We start from the raw sequence: 16,363 nt of genomic DNA on the forward strand, positions 1-16,363 counted from the left end.
AAATAAATGGGGGGGGGGGGGAGCAGATGTCCAAAACGGCTGATTCCCTTTCCCCCATATCACTGTTTCCTTTCTGCGCGTTTCGCCTTGCTTATATTTATGCCTGTTTTGTACCTTTATTTATGATACTGATGTGTTTATGAGGGGACTGGCACTATTACATTTAACACTGCGGTTAGTCCAGCTGGCGGGTATTACGGGACTTTTTATATAAAAGCGTGTATTTGTGACCAATAGGACGTATGCCGATTGAGCAAATCCAACGCTGTGTCACGTATACTTTGTATAAGCAGATAGCACTGATTTCTGGGTGTTCCGGGCCTGTCGTTTAAAAGTTACGACTTTCTTTAAGGAAATTCAGAAGTTAACATAACACTATAAAAGTGACTTGTGCACTAGAATATACAACAGATGTTAACGTGTCAATCTATGTAATTGATCTAATAAAAGCTCATGTTTAACTAACGGGTGTTCCTGGATTTGCATTTGTGTTATCGGAATAAGGCTTTGGAAAATATTCTGAAATCAGGGTGGTTCACGCCGTACTGCGCAGTTGGATGATTTACTCTCTCCCATCAGTCATTGTTTTATTTGTGTGTTGTCCGATGGAGTCCAACACTCCTGTAAGAAGCCAGGACGAAACATTGTCAGGTCTCTTTCCCCTCACTACAAAAATGTCTATTGCCTGAAGTCTCTCACAGCCTGCAGGTGTATCAGGCCGGCCACAGCTGGGACCCGTCCAGGCGATCCTGATCTCGGGTCGAGGAAGACCCTGTATACGAGGGGAGAGCCAATAACATGGAATAAGGGAAATTGAGTCCTGGACTATATGGGCTTAAATGTGATAGCTTGCGATCTTCAGCCGCTGCAGGGATTCATGCGAGCCTCCCTGTATTTTTAAAGCACCAATCATTTTAAAGGCTCAACCAAGCTGGTTTAGTATTTTAAATGATTGCCACTTAAAAAACACTGTGTTAGAAATATACGAGCAGCACAGGTGTCGTAGTGGTAAGCATTGCTACCTCACAAAACTGAGGTCTTGGGTTTGATTGCCACCAATGCCCTATCTGTGTGGAGTTGGTATGTTCTCCACATGTTTGCGTTGGTTTCCTCCCTCCTCTGGATTAGGGACTGATGTGAATGACTGAAATAATCTCTTTAAAGTGCTGCGTAATATGTGTGTGCACTGTATAGGTAACTGGTAATTCTCTATACTCAGGAATTGCCGGAGTGGGAGGGCGTGGTACTGTGATATGCATCATCGTGCCCCCCCCTGCTTTACATTGCTGCAATTTGTGGTCTTGCGCAGCAGTCTGCGCCTCCACAACACACATTACCGTGAATTGTGTCATTGGCCCCCAGATCGCACACTTCCCTGTGGAGAGGTCAGGTTCGGAGCCCTGGACACACTGGGAGCGCAGGCGAGTGTAACGCAGCCGATTCGTCCCTCTGCACTGAGCGCAGGTCCCAGCTCTATTTCTGGTGATAGCTTTATTTGCTTAACTGTTTTGAATGAATTTGCCTGCGCCCTTGTCTGGGAGATGATGTGTCTAACAGTCCTATCCGGATGTTTCACCTCCAGAGATCTTCCTGCCTGCAAATTAGTAACCTCTCTGAGGTAAAGGACGCCATATTAATGCTCTTAGTATTTTTCCCATCAATGATCCTGTTAGTGCCGCAATATATTGTAATATTATTATTATATTAAGTAGCCAAATATTATTTGGTTACTTAGGTCGCTTTTCTACTGTAGACAACCAATTTGGTTAATTTTAGTTTATATCAGCTATGGAGAATGGGGCACGATAACATAATTCCCATATTTTTACTATGATCCCTCCACCTAGTGCCCAACCCTTCCCTGCCACAGTTTAACTTTTCTCCTAGTGCCTAATACTTACTCTAGTGCCTAACCCTCTCCTGCCGCAATCTAAACCTCCCTCTGGTGCCTAACCCTCTCCTGCCGCAATCTAACCCTCCCTCTGGTGCCTAACCTTCTCCTGCCGCAATCTAACCCTCCCTATAGTGCCTAACCTTCTCCTGCCGCAATCTAACCCTCCCTCTAGTGCCCAACCCTCTCCTGCCGCAATATAACCCACCCCCTAGTGCCTAACCCTCTGCTGCCGCGATCTAACCCTCCCTCTAGTACCTAACCCTCTCCTGCCGCAATCTAACCCTCCCTCTAGTGCCTAACCCTCTCCTGCCGCAATCTAACCCTCCCTCTAGTGCCTAACCCTCTCCTGCCGCAATCTAACCCTCCCTCTAGTGCCTAACCCTCTCCTGCCACAGTTTAACTTTTCTTCTAGTGCCTAATACTTACTCTAGTGCCTAACCGTCTCCTGCCGCAATCTAACCCTCCCTCTGGTGCCTAACCCTCTCCTGCCGCAATCTAACCCTCCCTCTAGTGCCTAACCCTCTCCTTTCCGCAATCTAACCCTCCCTCTAGTGCCTAACCCTCTCCTGCCGCAATATAACCCTCCCTCTAGTGCCTAACCCTCTCCTGCCGCAATATAACCCTCCCTCTAGTGCCTAACCCTCTCCTGCCGCAATATAACCCTCCCTCTAGTGCCTAACCCTCTCCTACCGCAATATAACCCTCCCTCTAGTGCCTAACCCTCTGCTGCCGCAATCTAACCCTCTCTCTGGTGCCTAACCATCTCCTGCCGCAGCCCAACTTTCCTCCTAGTGCCTAACCTTCCCCTGCCACAGCTTAACTTTCCTTCTAGTGCCGCAATCTAACCCTCCCTCTAGTGCCTAACCCTCTCCTGCCGCAATCTAACCCTCTCTCTAGTGCCTAACCCTCTCCTGCCGCAATCTAACCCTCTCTCTAGTGCCTAACCCTCTCCTGCCGCAATCTAACCCACCCTCTAGTGCCTAACCCTCTCCTGCCGCAATCTAACCCTCTCTCTGGTGCCTAACCCTCTCCTGCCGCAATCTAACCCTCTCTCTGGTGCCTAACCCTCTCTTGCCACGATCTAACCCTCCCTCTAGTGCCTAACCCTCTCCTTCCGCAATATAACCCTCCCTCTAGTGCCTAACCCTCTCCTGCCGCAATCTAACCCTCCCCCTAGTGCCTAACCCTCTGCTGCTGCAATCTAACCCTCTCTCTGGTGCCTAACCATCTCCTGCCGCAGCCCAACTTTCCTCCTAGTGCCTAACCTTCCCCTGCCACAGCTTAACTTTCCTTCTAGTGCCGCAATCTAACCCTCCCTCTAGTGCCTAACCCTCTCCTGCCGCAATCTAACCCTCTCTCTAGTGCCTAACCCTCTCCTGCCGCAATATAACCCTCTCTCTAGTGCCTAACCCTCTCCTGCCGCAATGTAACCCACCCTCTAGTGCCTAACCCTCTCCTGCCGCAATCTAACCCTCTCTCTGGTGCCTAACCCTCTCCTGCCGCAATCTAACCCTCCCTCTAGTGCCTAACCCTCTCCTGCCGCAATATAACCCACCATCTAGTGCCTAACCCTCTCCTGCCGCAATCTAACCCTCCCTCTAGTGCCTAACCCTCTCCTGCCGCAATCTAACCCTCCCTCTAGTGCCTAACCTCTCCTGCCGCAATCTAACCCTCCCTCTAGTGCCTAACCCTCTCCTGCCGCAATCTAACCCTCCCTCTGGTGCCTAACCCTCTCCTGCCGCAATCTGACCCTCCCTCTGGTTCCTAACCCTCTCCTGCCGCAATATAACCCTCCCTCTGGTGCCTAACCCTCTCCTGCCGCAATATAACTCTCCCTCTGGTGCCTAACCCTCTCCTGCCGCAATCTAACCCTCCCTCTGGTTCCTAACCCTCTCCTTCCGCAATATAACCCTCCCTCTAGTGCCTAACCCTCTGCTGCCGCAATCTAACCCTCTCTCTGGTGCCTAACCATCTCCTGCCGCAGCCCAACTTTCCTCTTAGTGCCTAACCCTCTCCTGCCGCAATCTAACCCTCCCTCTAGTGCCCAACCCTTTTCCTGCCACAGCTTAACTTTCCTCTTAGTGCCTAACCCTCCCCTGCCACAGCCGTACCCTCCCCCTAGTGCCTAACCTTCCCCTGCCACAACTTAACTTTCCTTCTAATGCTTAACCCTCCCAACCGCAGCATAACTGTCCTCCTAGTGCCTAACCCTCTCCTGCCGCAATCTAACCCTCCCTCTGGTGCCTAACCCTCTCCTGCCGCAGCTTAACTTTCCCCCTAGTGCTTAAGGCTTTCCTTCGCAGCCTAATCCTCCCTTCCCTTTAGCGCCTAACCCTCCCCTGGCGCAGCCTAACCCTCTGGCTCGTGCAGAATGTCTACATTTCACATGTTTACGTCATACCTTTCGACATAATGACTGCACCCCCATAAAAAACCATGGCACAATTACTTAGCAACTAGCAAAATCTCTTTTTAAGGCAAAGCTTTGTTATATGGTTAAAAATATATGTGGAGTTTGTATGTTCTCCCCGTGTGTATCAGTTTCCTCCGGGCGTTCCATTTCCTCCCACACGGCAAAACATACTGGTAGGTTAATTGGATCCTGACCAAATTGTCACTAGTATGTACTTTATGTGTGTACGTGTGTGTGTATGCATGTGTGCTTGTACCTTAGGGAATTTAGGCTGCAAGTTCCATTTGGGGCAGGGACTGATATGAAAGCCATATTTCTACTTCAGGGTCCATAGGATATCCACAGGATACCTTGGGGGTATAGGTGTGACGTCAGTCATCGGGCACCAAAGAGTTAAGCTTTCAGCCTCCCAGGATGCACTAGGTCCCCCTCCTATACTCCGCCCCCGAGCCAAGGCACCTCAGTTTAGTTTGGTGCCCGGCCGGAGTCGGGTGCATCTGTCGGAGTGGGGGCTAGAAGAGCCCCTGAAGCTTTCTTCTATGCAGCTGTGGCTGCACATCTGGATGTACAGCATGGACAGTCAGTCCTGACGTCCATGCTGTCTTCCCTACACCCCCGCCGGTACCAGAACGCCGGTACTGATCCGGGGATGCTGGTGAGCATCTGGGGTCACAGCTAGCGCTGACCCCAGATGTTCCGGACCATGGCCGGATTCAAGGGGGACAAAGGTAAGCAGCGGGGTCCCGCGGTGGGTCCCCGCTGATCACATGGTCCTGAGTCCCCAGGCAGGGGGCTCCCTGGGGACTGGCTGCAATGTGGAGCCAGGCGACCAACCTGCGCTTCCACTACCCCCTGGGACAGCGGACCGCAGCAGAGCGGTAGCGCTGCGGCGTCCCAGGGGTTAAATGCATGTCAGGGGAGCGCGCCTTCCCTGTCTCACAGCCGGCACCTCCCCCGCTGCACACAGCCCTCTCTGCACGCTGCCGACTGGTCCTGTGGCAGCGCTCCTCCCCCAGGCCAGCCTCCTCTCTGCTCCTCGGCGGCCATCTTCCTCTGAACGCTGCTGGAAGCCTGGACGGAAGCATCGTGGTCTGGGTCCCCCCGCATACCTCTCCTCCGATTTGGGTCAGGTCTGTGTATGCTGCGCTGTGTCCTACCAGGCCCTGTGTCTGCGTAGTTGATTGATCAGCGCTGTTAGTGCAGGAATTGATATTTCTTTGCATTGTATGTGACTGTGCTAGCGCTGCTGCCTGTAACTTTTCTTCTAAACTTTCTTCTGTCAGCTTTATTACTATCCCTGTTCTTTCTGCTAAGCCCTTGCGGTGCGGTGCTGCAGGGTGGTCTCTCGCCTATTTGATATATAATTGGTGAGAGGGGTCACATACTTGGTGCCATCATGTCTGAAAGTGATTTTCCTCTCCGGCTACAGTGTACTACGTGTAAAGTAACGTTAGCGGAGGAGGAGGGTAGCGCGGAGGGCCTCTGCCGGGAGTATTTGTCCATGGCGCGGCCTCTTACGGTTACAGCACCGGTACAGGAGCCGCCCTGGGCTTGTTTCGCTCAGGCGCTTACAACCTTGGTGGGCAAGTTAGCTCCGCAACCCGCGTTTACACCGACGGGTTTGTCCCAGCAGTCAGTGGTGTCGTCACCCATGCAGGGTTTCCCACGACAATTGGTGGTACCCCACAGTCTCCCTATTTCCCCGCTCCCGGTTTCTCAGGAGCTGGCGTGGGTTAACTCCCTGACAAGTTCTGTACAGCACTTGTCGGATGTGTTGCAAGGGGAGTCTGTGATCCGGCCACATAAACGGCCGGTGGCGTCTCTGTCGGCTCCTTATGAGGATGACGAGGGGACGTCTGATGATGGGGAGATTCTGGATCCTTACGATCAGTACCCTCTCCATACTAAGGACGCTGACGCTAAGTCCAAGGTATATATTCCTGGACTTATTCGGGCGGTCCGCACAGCCTTGGCGATTGAGGACGAAGTTCCCCCAGCGGCTAAATCTAAGTACGCCTTTTTTAAAGATGCGAAGGCCGATGCCACAGTCTTTCCTCTTTCAGGTCAGTTAGTGGACCATTTAGAGGAGGCGTGGAAACAGCCTGGCAAAAGATACCAGCCGCAGAGGCGCCTGGCGGTGGCTTATCCGTTCGCGGATAATTATTTTGCAAAGTGGGAATCCCCTCCACAGGTGGATTCTCACGTGACCCGTCTTGTCCGTAGTGCCACATTGCCAATGCCATCCATTTCCTCCCTTAAGAATGCTACGGACCGCAAGGTGGAGATCTGCCTGAAGTGCGCTTATTCCCTTGCGGGGGGGGCAGCACGACCGGCTATGGCCATTTGCTGGGTTGCCAGAGCGATGGAGCGCTGGGCGGATTCATTAGAGGAATCTTTTGATTCCGACTGTCCGGCCCAACAGGCGGAGTTGATTGGTAATCTCCGTGATTCGGGCCACTTATATCAACGAGGCGGCCTTAGACATTAGTACTCTGGTGTCTAGAATTTCTTCAGCAGCGGTGGCTGCTCGTCGCACCTTGTGGCTGCGATCCTGGAAGGCGGACGCAGATTCCAAAAGGGGTCTGGAGGCGTTGCCATTTACCGGAGAAGTTCTCTTCGGTCCGGATCTGGATAAGATTGTGGCCACGCTAGCGGCAGCCAAATCGGCTTGTCTCCCGTCGGCCGCTGCTCCTTCTGGTTCTGGACCATTGTCCTTTCGGTCATCTAGGGCCCAGGGCAGGCCCAAACCACAGTCTTTTCCTCGACAGGCTGGCCCTAAGAAATCGGCCAAGCCCCGGAAGCAGGCATGGAGTACCAGACGTCTGGTCCCCAAGCCAGATGACAAGTCTGCGGCCTGACGGTCCGGGCCTCCCTTTGAGGGATCCCAAAGTGGGAGGCCGCCTGCTGCAGTTCGCCCAGTGTTGGTCGGTCACTACGACAGACACTTGGGTTCTCGAGGTGGTTTCCCACGGGTACGCCCTCTCCTTCCGGCACAGACCCCCGGCTCGATTCTTCACCACGGGTCTACCATCAGACCGGAACAAGGCTACGGAGCTGCGGAAGGTATTGCACACTATGCTCCAGGCTGGAGTTATAGTGCCTGTTCCATTCTCCCAGAGGGGCCAGGGTTTCTATTCAAATCTTTTTTTGGTACAGAAACCCAATGGGTCGTATCGTCCGATTCTCAACCTCAAAGCTCTCAACAGGTCTTTCGGATGGAGACCCTACGGTCCATCATTCTGGCGCTGGAACCTGGGGACTACATGGTGTCATTGGACATACAGGACGCTTACCTGCATGTCCCTATTCTTTTGCGCCATCAACAGTTCCTCAGGTTTGCAATCCGCAGCGACCACTTCCAGTTTCGGGCGTTACCTTTTGGCCTGGCGACAGCACCACGTGTGTTCACCAAGGTGATGGTGGTCATGGTGGCTTCTCTGCGGCAGAGTCCACATGTTGCCGTACTTGGACGACCTTTTATTGGTGGCAGGATCTCCAGAGCTCCTTCTACGCCCCTTTTGCCTGACCATTGCGCTACTGCAACGGCACGGCTGGATAATCAACTGGCAGAAGTCCACTCTAATCCCGTCTCGGAGGATTCTGCACCTCGGAGCCTTATTGGACTCGGAACAGCAGAGGATCTTCGTGACGGAGGAAAAGATCTCTGCTTTACAGTCGAGGGTGCGCAGTTGTCTGCTCAGTCGCCGGGTGTCTCTACACTCGGCGATGAGGTTACTGGGCTCCATGGTGTCGTGTTCGACATGGTGGAATATGCCCAGTTTCACTCCAGACCTCTGCAGCACCTGATTCTGTCCAAGTGGAACGGGCTGCCGCAGTCTCTGAAGTCCCAGACAATTGTGCTCACCGCGGAGGTTCGCCTGTCCCTTGCCTGGTGGTTACAGACGATCCATCTCAGCGGGGGACGTCCGTTCTGGGTTCAAAATTGGGTCCTGTTAAACAACGGACGCCAGTCTTCGGGGCTGGGGAGCAGTTTCGGGTCCACACTTGTTCCAGGGCAGATGGACCCCGACAGAAGCGGAGCTTCCAATCAATATCTTGGAACTCCGTGTGGTCTTCAATGCTCTCCAGCAGGCAGATCGGGTTCTCCAGGGTCGCCCGGTACAGGTCCAGTCGGACAACGCTACCACCGTGGCCTACATAAACAGGCAAGGAGGAACCCGAAGTCGGGCAGCTCTCGTGGAGGTCTCTTGGATCCTGGTATGGGAGGAGCGCAATCTTCCGGCCATATCAGTGGTCTTCATCCCGGGAGTGCTAAATTGGGAGGCGGACTTTCTAAGTCGCCAGGACGTTCATCCGGGGGAATGGTCCCTGCACCCGGACGTTTTTCAACTGCTGGTGGACAGATTGGGTCTTCCAGAGATCGACCTCATGGCGTACCCGGCACAACAACAAGTTGCCGGTGTACGGGTCTCGCACAAGAGACGAAGGGGCGTCTCTGGTGGATGCTCTGTCCGTCCGGTGGACGTTCCGGTTCGCATACCTGTTCCCTCCGGTCTCCCTTCTTCCACGGGTAATCCGGAAATTCAAACAGGAAGGAGGGACGCTCCTGTTGATAGCTACCGCGTGGCCCAGACGGCACTGGTTCTCAGACCTTCGGGGTCTGTCCGTGGACAGTCCTTTGCGGTCGCCGCTACGACCGGACCTTCTGTCTCAGGGTTCTTGCCTTCACCCGGACCTGACTCGGCTGTCTTTGACGGCGTGGCTGTTGAGACGGCCATGCTGAGGTCCCGGGGGTTTTCCAGCTCTGTGGTGCGTACCATGTTGCGAGCTCGGAAACCGTCTTCCGCGAGGATATACCATCGCGTGTGGCATACGTTCTTTCAGTGGTGTCGACCGAGAGGTTATGCACCGCGGGAGTTTCGTCTGTCTCAGATTCTCGCCTTCCTACAGGCGGGACTAGATCATGGGCTTCGCCTTGCTTCTTTGAAGGTACAGGTTTCGTCCCTGTCTGGTTTCACCGTAGGATTGCTACAATCCCGGATGTGCGCACCTTTATGCAAGGTGTTCTCCGCATTCAGCCGCCCTTTGTTCCACCTGTGGCGCCTTGGGATTTGGCTGTGGTCCTGAGGGCTCTCCAAGGACCGCTGTTTGAACCACTGGGCTCAGTGGATCTTAAATGGCTGACAGCTAAGACTGTTTTCCTTCTGGCTATTGCTTCGGCCAGACGTGTTTCTGATTTAGGGGCTCTTTCTTGTAGACCCCCTTTCTTGGTTTTTCATGGGAACAGGGCAGTGCTCCGCACTCGGCCCGAGTTTCTTCCCAAAGTTGTTTCCCAGTTTCATGTTAACGAGGAAATCGTTGTTCCGGCCTTTAACTCACCGGGTCTTTCCGTGGGTGAGGCCTCTTTGGATGTTGTGCGGGCCCTAAGGACTTATGTTGACCGCACTTCTTCGTTTAGGAAGTCGGACGCTTTGTTTGTCCTCTATGGCTTCCGTAAAAAGGGTTGGCCTGCCTCAAAGCAAACTTTGGCAGCCTGGATCCGTATGGCTATTTCTGAAGCTTATCTTCATGAAGGCCTACCGGTTCCTTCTTCTCTGAAGGCTCATTCCACTAGGTCTGTGGGTCCTTCGTGGGCAGCTCGACGTGGTGCCTCTGCAGTCCAGATCTGCAAGGCTGCTACGTGGTCCTCTGTCCATACCTTCGTGAGGTATTACAGGTTTGACACCTTCGCCTCTTAGGATGCTTCCTTCAGGCGGCGGATTCTCCTTTCTGCACAGGAGCGTCCCCACCCTTAAAGGATACTGCTTTGGGACATCCCCAAGGTATCCTGTGGATACCCTATGGACCCTGAAGTAGAAAATATGAGATATGGTAAGAACTTACCCTTGTTATCTCTATTTCTACGAAGTCCATAGGGTTCCACAGGACTCCCGCCCTGTCGCACCTGTGCTGCAGATGGGCTTTGCTCTGGTCACCGTTTTTTTTCCGTCTCCCTCTGGTGAGAATGTGATTCTTGTGTGTGTCCAGATCTTTTTTCTCTCTCTTCCTTCTCCTCCTCCGGCCTATGGCTTGGTAACTAACTGAGGTGCCTTGGCTCGGGGGCGGGGTAAAGGAGGGGGACCTAGTGCATCCTGGGAGGCTGAAAGCTTAACTCTTTGGTGCCCGATGACTGACGTCACACCTATACCCCCAAGGTATCCTGTGGAACCCTATGGACTTCGTAGAAATAGAGATAACAAAGGTAAGTTCTTACCATATCTCATATTATTCTCTGTGCAGGGCTGCGGAAATTGGTGTCGCCATATAAATAAATAAAATCTCAAAACTTTATTTTATTCAGGGTGACAATGTGACATCTCTGCTGTTGGTTTATTGTCACTGTGTAAATGTCAAGTGTTGCAGTTGCTGTGCGTTATTACACCCAGCAAAGGGAAACTATTGTGATTGAACTAGGGATGTGCGCCGGACCATTTTTGCCGGATTTGGATTTGGTTCTAATTCGTCGTCCGGCTTTGGATTTGGATTTGGATTTGCCAAACTGCGGTGACTGGCTTTGGATTTGGATTTGGATTTGGATTTGGATTTTTTTACAAAAATTGACAAAAAAAGCTAAAATCACATAAATTGGTCTTTTTTTTCTTCCTAGAGTATTATTAACCTCAATAACATTAATTTCCAGTCAATTTAGACCATATCACAGCTTATAATATTGTTTTCAACATTATTGGCCAAAGGTTGCAGTGAGCTGACTGGTTACTAAGCGACAAAGCAGCGGCACAACGACACAGACACCACAGTATAAAGCACATCTATGACACATTGCCACACAGCAGTGGCAGAAATGAAAAGTAGTGCACCCACCCAGTGGGGTACGGCCAGCAGAGTCACAGTACTTGTTTACAAAGTGGGCTACGGCCCTAGGAGTCACAGTGCACAATCTTATTAGCATTACACCGCACATAGGGCCTGATTCACATTACACCATAAAGTAGTGTCTCTTATTTATGTTACGACACACAGTAGTGCCCCTTTTACACAATGCCCACAGTAGTGACCCTTTTACACAATGCCCACAGTAGCGGTGTCCCTTACACAATGTCCCCCAGCAGTGGTGCCCCCTATGCAGTCCCCTTAGTAGTACGGTCCACTATGCAGTGCCCCCAGTTGAATGCTCCCCAGTAGTATGCCCCCCATTAGCAGGCCCCCCGAGTAGTATGTCCCCCATTAGCAGGCCCCCCCAGTAGTATGCCCCCCATTAGCATGCCACCCAGTAGTATGCCCCCCCAGTAGTATGGCTCCCCCAGTAGTAGGCTGCCCCAGTAGCAGGCCCCCCCAGTAGTAGGCTGCTCCAGTAGTAGCCCCCCCTGTAGTATGGGCCCCCCCTGTAGTATGGCCCCCCCTGTAGTAGGCCCCCCCAGTAGCAGGCCCCTCAGTAGTATGGCCCCCCCAGTAGCAGACCCCCCCCAGTAGTATAGCCCCCCCCAGTAGCAGGCCCCTCTGTAGTATGGCCCCCCAATAGTGCAGATCCCCCCCAGTAGTATGGCCCCCCCAGTAGCAGACCCCCCCCCAGTAGTATAGCCCCCCCAGTAGCAGGCCCCTCTGTAGTATGGCCCCCCCAGTAGTATTGCCTCCCCCAGTAGCAGACCCCCCCCCAGTAGTGCAGACCCCCCCCCAGTAGTATAGCCCCCCCAGTAGCAGGCCCCTCTGTAGTATGGCCCCCCCAGTAGTATAGCCCCCCCCCAGTAGCAGACCCCCCCAGTAGTGCAGACCCCCCCCCCAAGTAGCGCCCCCGGACCTTTGACAAGTAAAAAAATAAAAAAAATAAACCTGTATCCTCGCTCCCGCGCCGTCCGCTCTGTCACACGCTGAGGAGGGAGCCGGAAGACGGAGCTCATGTGTGAGCTCCAGCCGGCTCCCTCCGTGCAGCAGCCAATGAGAGTCTGTGTGACTCTCATTGGCTGCTGTAACAAACACACAGCTGCCGCTGGCGGCTGTGTGTCTGTGTCTGTGTAGGGCAGAGCGCTATCACTGCGCTCTGCCCTACACGCGAGGAGACCTGATGTCGGATTCTCTAGTGAGAATCCGACATCAGGCGGCCGCCGTTCGGCCCCGAACGGGGATCCGAGTCAGGCGGTGAACACCCGAACAGGGTTCGGGTGGACTCGGATCCCCAATGTTCGGAGCGGTTCGGATTCCACAGAATCCGAACCGCTCATCTCTAGTTTGAACATGTTTTGTATTTATACGGTTTATTATAATTTATTTGTGTAAATCTCAGGGGGTCAGACCTTCGTGTGCTGCTGGGGGGGACCATGTCTCCTGAATCACCCTCCGCATGCAGACTTTGCCCCGCTATGTATGATCATAATTTAGCTTCTCCATGGGAAAACCTGTCCAGCTAGTTCTAGCAATCGCAGATACAATAACGGGCCACACCCACAGACCTAGCCCTGAACACGTCCTGGTAACACTCCCCAGCTCAGTGCTACCTCACAGCTGCTTCGTAGGGACCAGGAGTTTAGGACCCGTCTCAATGGGGGCCTCGTGGCGATAACTCTTCGGATCTGATCGCTTTGCGCAATGGGCCAAACCCCTTCAGCTCCGGTGATAATCACCCAGCCGGACAAATCGGATATTGTGTGCGAGATATTCAGCCAGGGGGTGGTGCACGCCTCCCAGAAACTGAAGGACTACCTGGGATTTGAGGACCCTCATGGCACCCTGCGTCCGTGCACCGACACCTTGACGGAGATTTTCCTTGTGAACTTCATAAACTTCTGCGTTGAGAAGGGCATCGAAGAGAGAATCGCAACCAGCACAATGACCAAGCAGCAGGCCGCCTTGTTTGGCGTGGACTGGATTTGGACACTGTTCGCTCCCGACAAGTCGGTGAGGCTTCAGATAGCCGTGCAGGCCTTACAGATGTCAGACTTTGACGGTGACGGGAGGAGCGACCCGTGCGCGTCCGGCAATGGCCCCTGCAAGGAGATACAACTAACCGACGTCTTTTACCAAAACAAGAGCCTGTATGAGAAGCTGGAGGAGTTTTGCCGCCTCATGGGGACAGACTGCCTGGGCTTATTTATGGTGTTCGGCTTGCCGGGGAAACCGAAGGACGTTCGAGGAATCCTGCTGGACAGCGTCAGCAGGGAGAATAAGAAGAGTTCTCTGCCCAGGGAAAAAGCTTTGCAACAATTCATTCTCAACACAGACAACTTTCTCCCCACCAAGGAGCTGCTGGACACCTGTATGTACAAGAGGAACGGCCAGCGCAACATCGGAAAAGTGTACATCAACTTTTTGTAATGTGGTCGCACAAAACAAAGGATTTAGGGGCATATGTAGCAAAGCTTGATGTGAGGTAAAATTGTGAAATATAGATCAACAACCAATCAGCTCCAAACTATCATTTCTTAAACACAGCCTGCAAAATGGGAGTTAGAAGCTGATTGGTTTATATATATATCTCACATCAAGCTTTGATACATATGCCCCTTAAAGTGCATCTGTTGTCTACAGGTGCTGGAGGCAGCCATTTTGTGAACTGGTTGTTCATGAGGGACACAGTGTAAAGCTGCATACACACACGATTTTTTGAACGATTATTGTTTAACAAAATCATTCACTTTCTGAGTCAAACAATGAACGATTATCGTTCATGCCTGTTCACGTTTGTAGTTCAGTCAGACTTGTCAACTGAATGATTTTCAGTAAGGGAATATGCAAAAATTTTTTGTAGTTCAAAAAAATCGTTCATTACACTTTAAAAAAAATCTGACAGAAAATCGTTCATAAAATTGTTGGTAACAAAATTGTTGTGTGTATGCAGCTTCAGAATTACACCAGGGACTAATGATATATATCGGTTTATACCTGTGTGCCAGTGTATAACAGCAGATGGGTGTCTGCAAAGGTCCACTGTAATACATGAGGATGGGCCAGCCTGCAGCAAATGCATTTACAAAGACAATCAGCATCAGTAATTGATTTATTTACACCATAAGGCAGACTAATTAAACACAATTTTATATCAAAATCATTGACAACTGGAGGATCCTTATTTAGTTTTCAGTGGGTTTCACTTTTAAATGTACTGTAAGAGGGGGGAGATGTATTAAATCTTTTAAAGAGTGATCAAAGCAACCAATCGGCTTTGATGTAGCATTTACCAAGTACATTCTATAAAATGATAGGTAGAAGCTGATTGGTGGCTATGGGATACTAATCCACTTTTTAGAACAGTGTTTCTCAAGCTTGTTCCTCATGGTAACCTAACAGTGCTTGTTTTCAAGGTATCCTCAGGCATAATTCGTACCAGCTTTATATCTATTATTATAAATAATATGTCACGGGTTCTCTAACTCTGTCCTCAGGACCCCAAATAGTGCATGTTTTCCATGTCTCCTCACAAAAGTGAAATAATTAGCTCCACCTGTGGATCTTTTACAATGTGTCAGTGAGTAATAAATACATCTGTGCACCTGCTGGGTGACCTGGAAAATGTGACCTGTGTGGGGTTCTGAGGACCAAGTTTGAGAACCCCTGTTCTATATATATTAATACACCTGTGTTCCAGCTAGATGATCTGGAAAACATGCACTGTTAAAAGTTCCATGAGGACTGGGTTTGAGAAAGACAGCATTATGTGGGGGAACTCACTGCAGCGACAGATTGGCTAACCAACCACTTTGATAAGTATTCGGCTGTGCATACACCCTTACCAATCCGCCGAGCGATGTGCGGTGTTGACGCCATTGTCACTGCTTCCTGCAGCCGGTATATGGGTCGGTCGTGTGTTCACAGCGGCAGATGCCCACGATATACCGAATCTGCTATGCTGCATGGCTGTCGCGATAGATCTGTGAACGGCGTTCTCAGATATATTGTGCGTTTACACCTGCAGATGCGCTAGAGAATATAGCATTTGTCGGCTGTACATACAGTACATTGTCAGTGTGTACCCAGCATAGGAAGGTTTCAGACCTCTCCCTTACAGCCCTGTAATGTTAAATACTTTTGAATCGAGTAACTACAGCGCCACCTAGTGACTGAATTAGGAAATACTTTAGATTGTGTTTATTGTCCTACAAGATATAGGGGCCTATTTATCATTTAATATTTGTGGAATATTCCCCAAAACATCCGCAAATATTTAGTGTTCCCCAGATGTATCTCTGATATTTTCTGCTGTCCCTCCACTTCCGACAGCAGCCACAACACCCTTCGGTTTCTATGGGAGATGCGAAGCTGTCAGCCCCCACATCTAACACCACCTGAAGAAGGCGTTGTGCTGCTGTAACCTTGGCAGGGGCGTATCTATAATGGGTGCAGGGTGGGCGGGGCACACGGGCTCCTGGGTCCAGGGGGGGCCCCGCACCTATAGTATTGCTTACCTCTCCGGAGTCCCACATCGATGCAGGGATCCGGCGCTGAAAAGACTACTGGAAAAATGGCCACCACGGCCATTTTCCCATCATTTGTGCATGCACAGTACAGGGAAAATGGCCGCCGTGGCCATTTTCCCGGTGACCTGTGCATATTCTATAGACTCTGGGCTCACTCTAGTGCCCAGAGTCTATAACTCCAGCGCCGGCCGCCGGACAGAGAGGAGGGGCCCCGTGTCGGAGACTGCACATGGGCCCGCTCCTCTCTACAAACGCCCCTGAACCTTGGGCTACTCTTTGCAAAACTAGGCGGGAGAGGGTTCCAGAGCAGGCCTCTCCGGCAATGGCCGCCCCGCATGCGCAGGATGACCAGCACTGGAGTGAAGAGACCGCTGATGTGGTCCCTTCACTCCAAGCACGGATTCCTTTCTCAGTCCCTGCGGGTGCCCTTTGTTACATCCCAGCACTACTGCAATGCAATCATGGGCGCTAATAACACACCCAAACGTGATTACTAATACATGGGCCCCATAAGGAGGCTCTGTATAACTTATATATTTAATATAATGCTGCATAGATGATTGCTTTTATTCTGGACTGTGAATTCCTAATGCATGATAAGTGGTTGGAGGGGAATTTTCTCTCAAGGAGTTCTGCAGCAGTGTGTAACATGTTTGTAGTGTGCAACCTGAAAACCATTATGTTTGCATC

The 16,363-nt window shown here is 51.6% G+C and overlaps 1 protein-coding gene across 1 annotated transcript; it reads left to right on the plus strand.

Moving 5' to 3' along the window:
* Positions 1-12,769: 12,769 nt before the first annotated feature.
* REP15 (RAB15 effector protein) lies at positions 12,770-14,272 on the plus strand. Its single transcript, XM_088454867.1, has one exon. The coding sequence runs from the start codon at positions 12,849-12,851 to the stop codon at positions 13,572-13,574; it is 726 nt and encodes a 241-aa protein (XP_088310993.1). The 5' UTR covers positions 12,770-12,848; the 3' UTR covers positions 13,575-14,272.
* Positions 14,273-16,363: the final 2,091 nt, after the last annotated feature.

This window comes from Taudactylus pleione, unplaced genomic scaffold (assembly GCF_031769625.1).
Source record: "Taudactylus pleione unplaced genomic scaffold, aTauple2 ptg000634l, whole genome shotgun sequence".
Taxonomy (NCBI): domain Eukaryota; kingdom Metazoa; phylum Chordata; class Amphibia; order Anura; family Myobatrachidae; genus Taudactylus; species Taudactylus pleione.

Bases quoted from the DNA above. Each gene is read 5' to 3' on its own strand.
- REP15 (XM_088454867.1), top strand. From the start codon at position 12,849: ATGGGCCAAACCCCTTCAGCTCCGGTGATAATCACCCAGCCGGACAAA.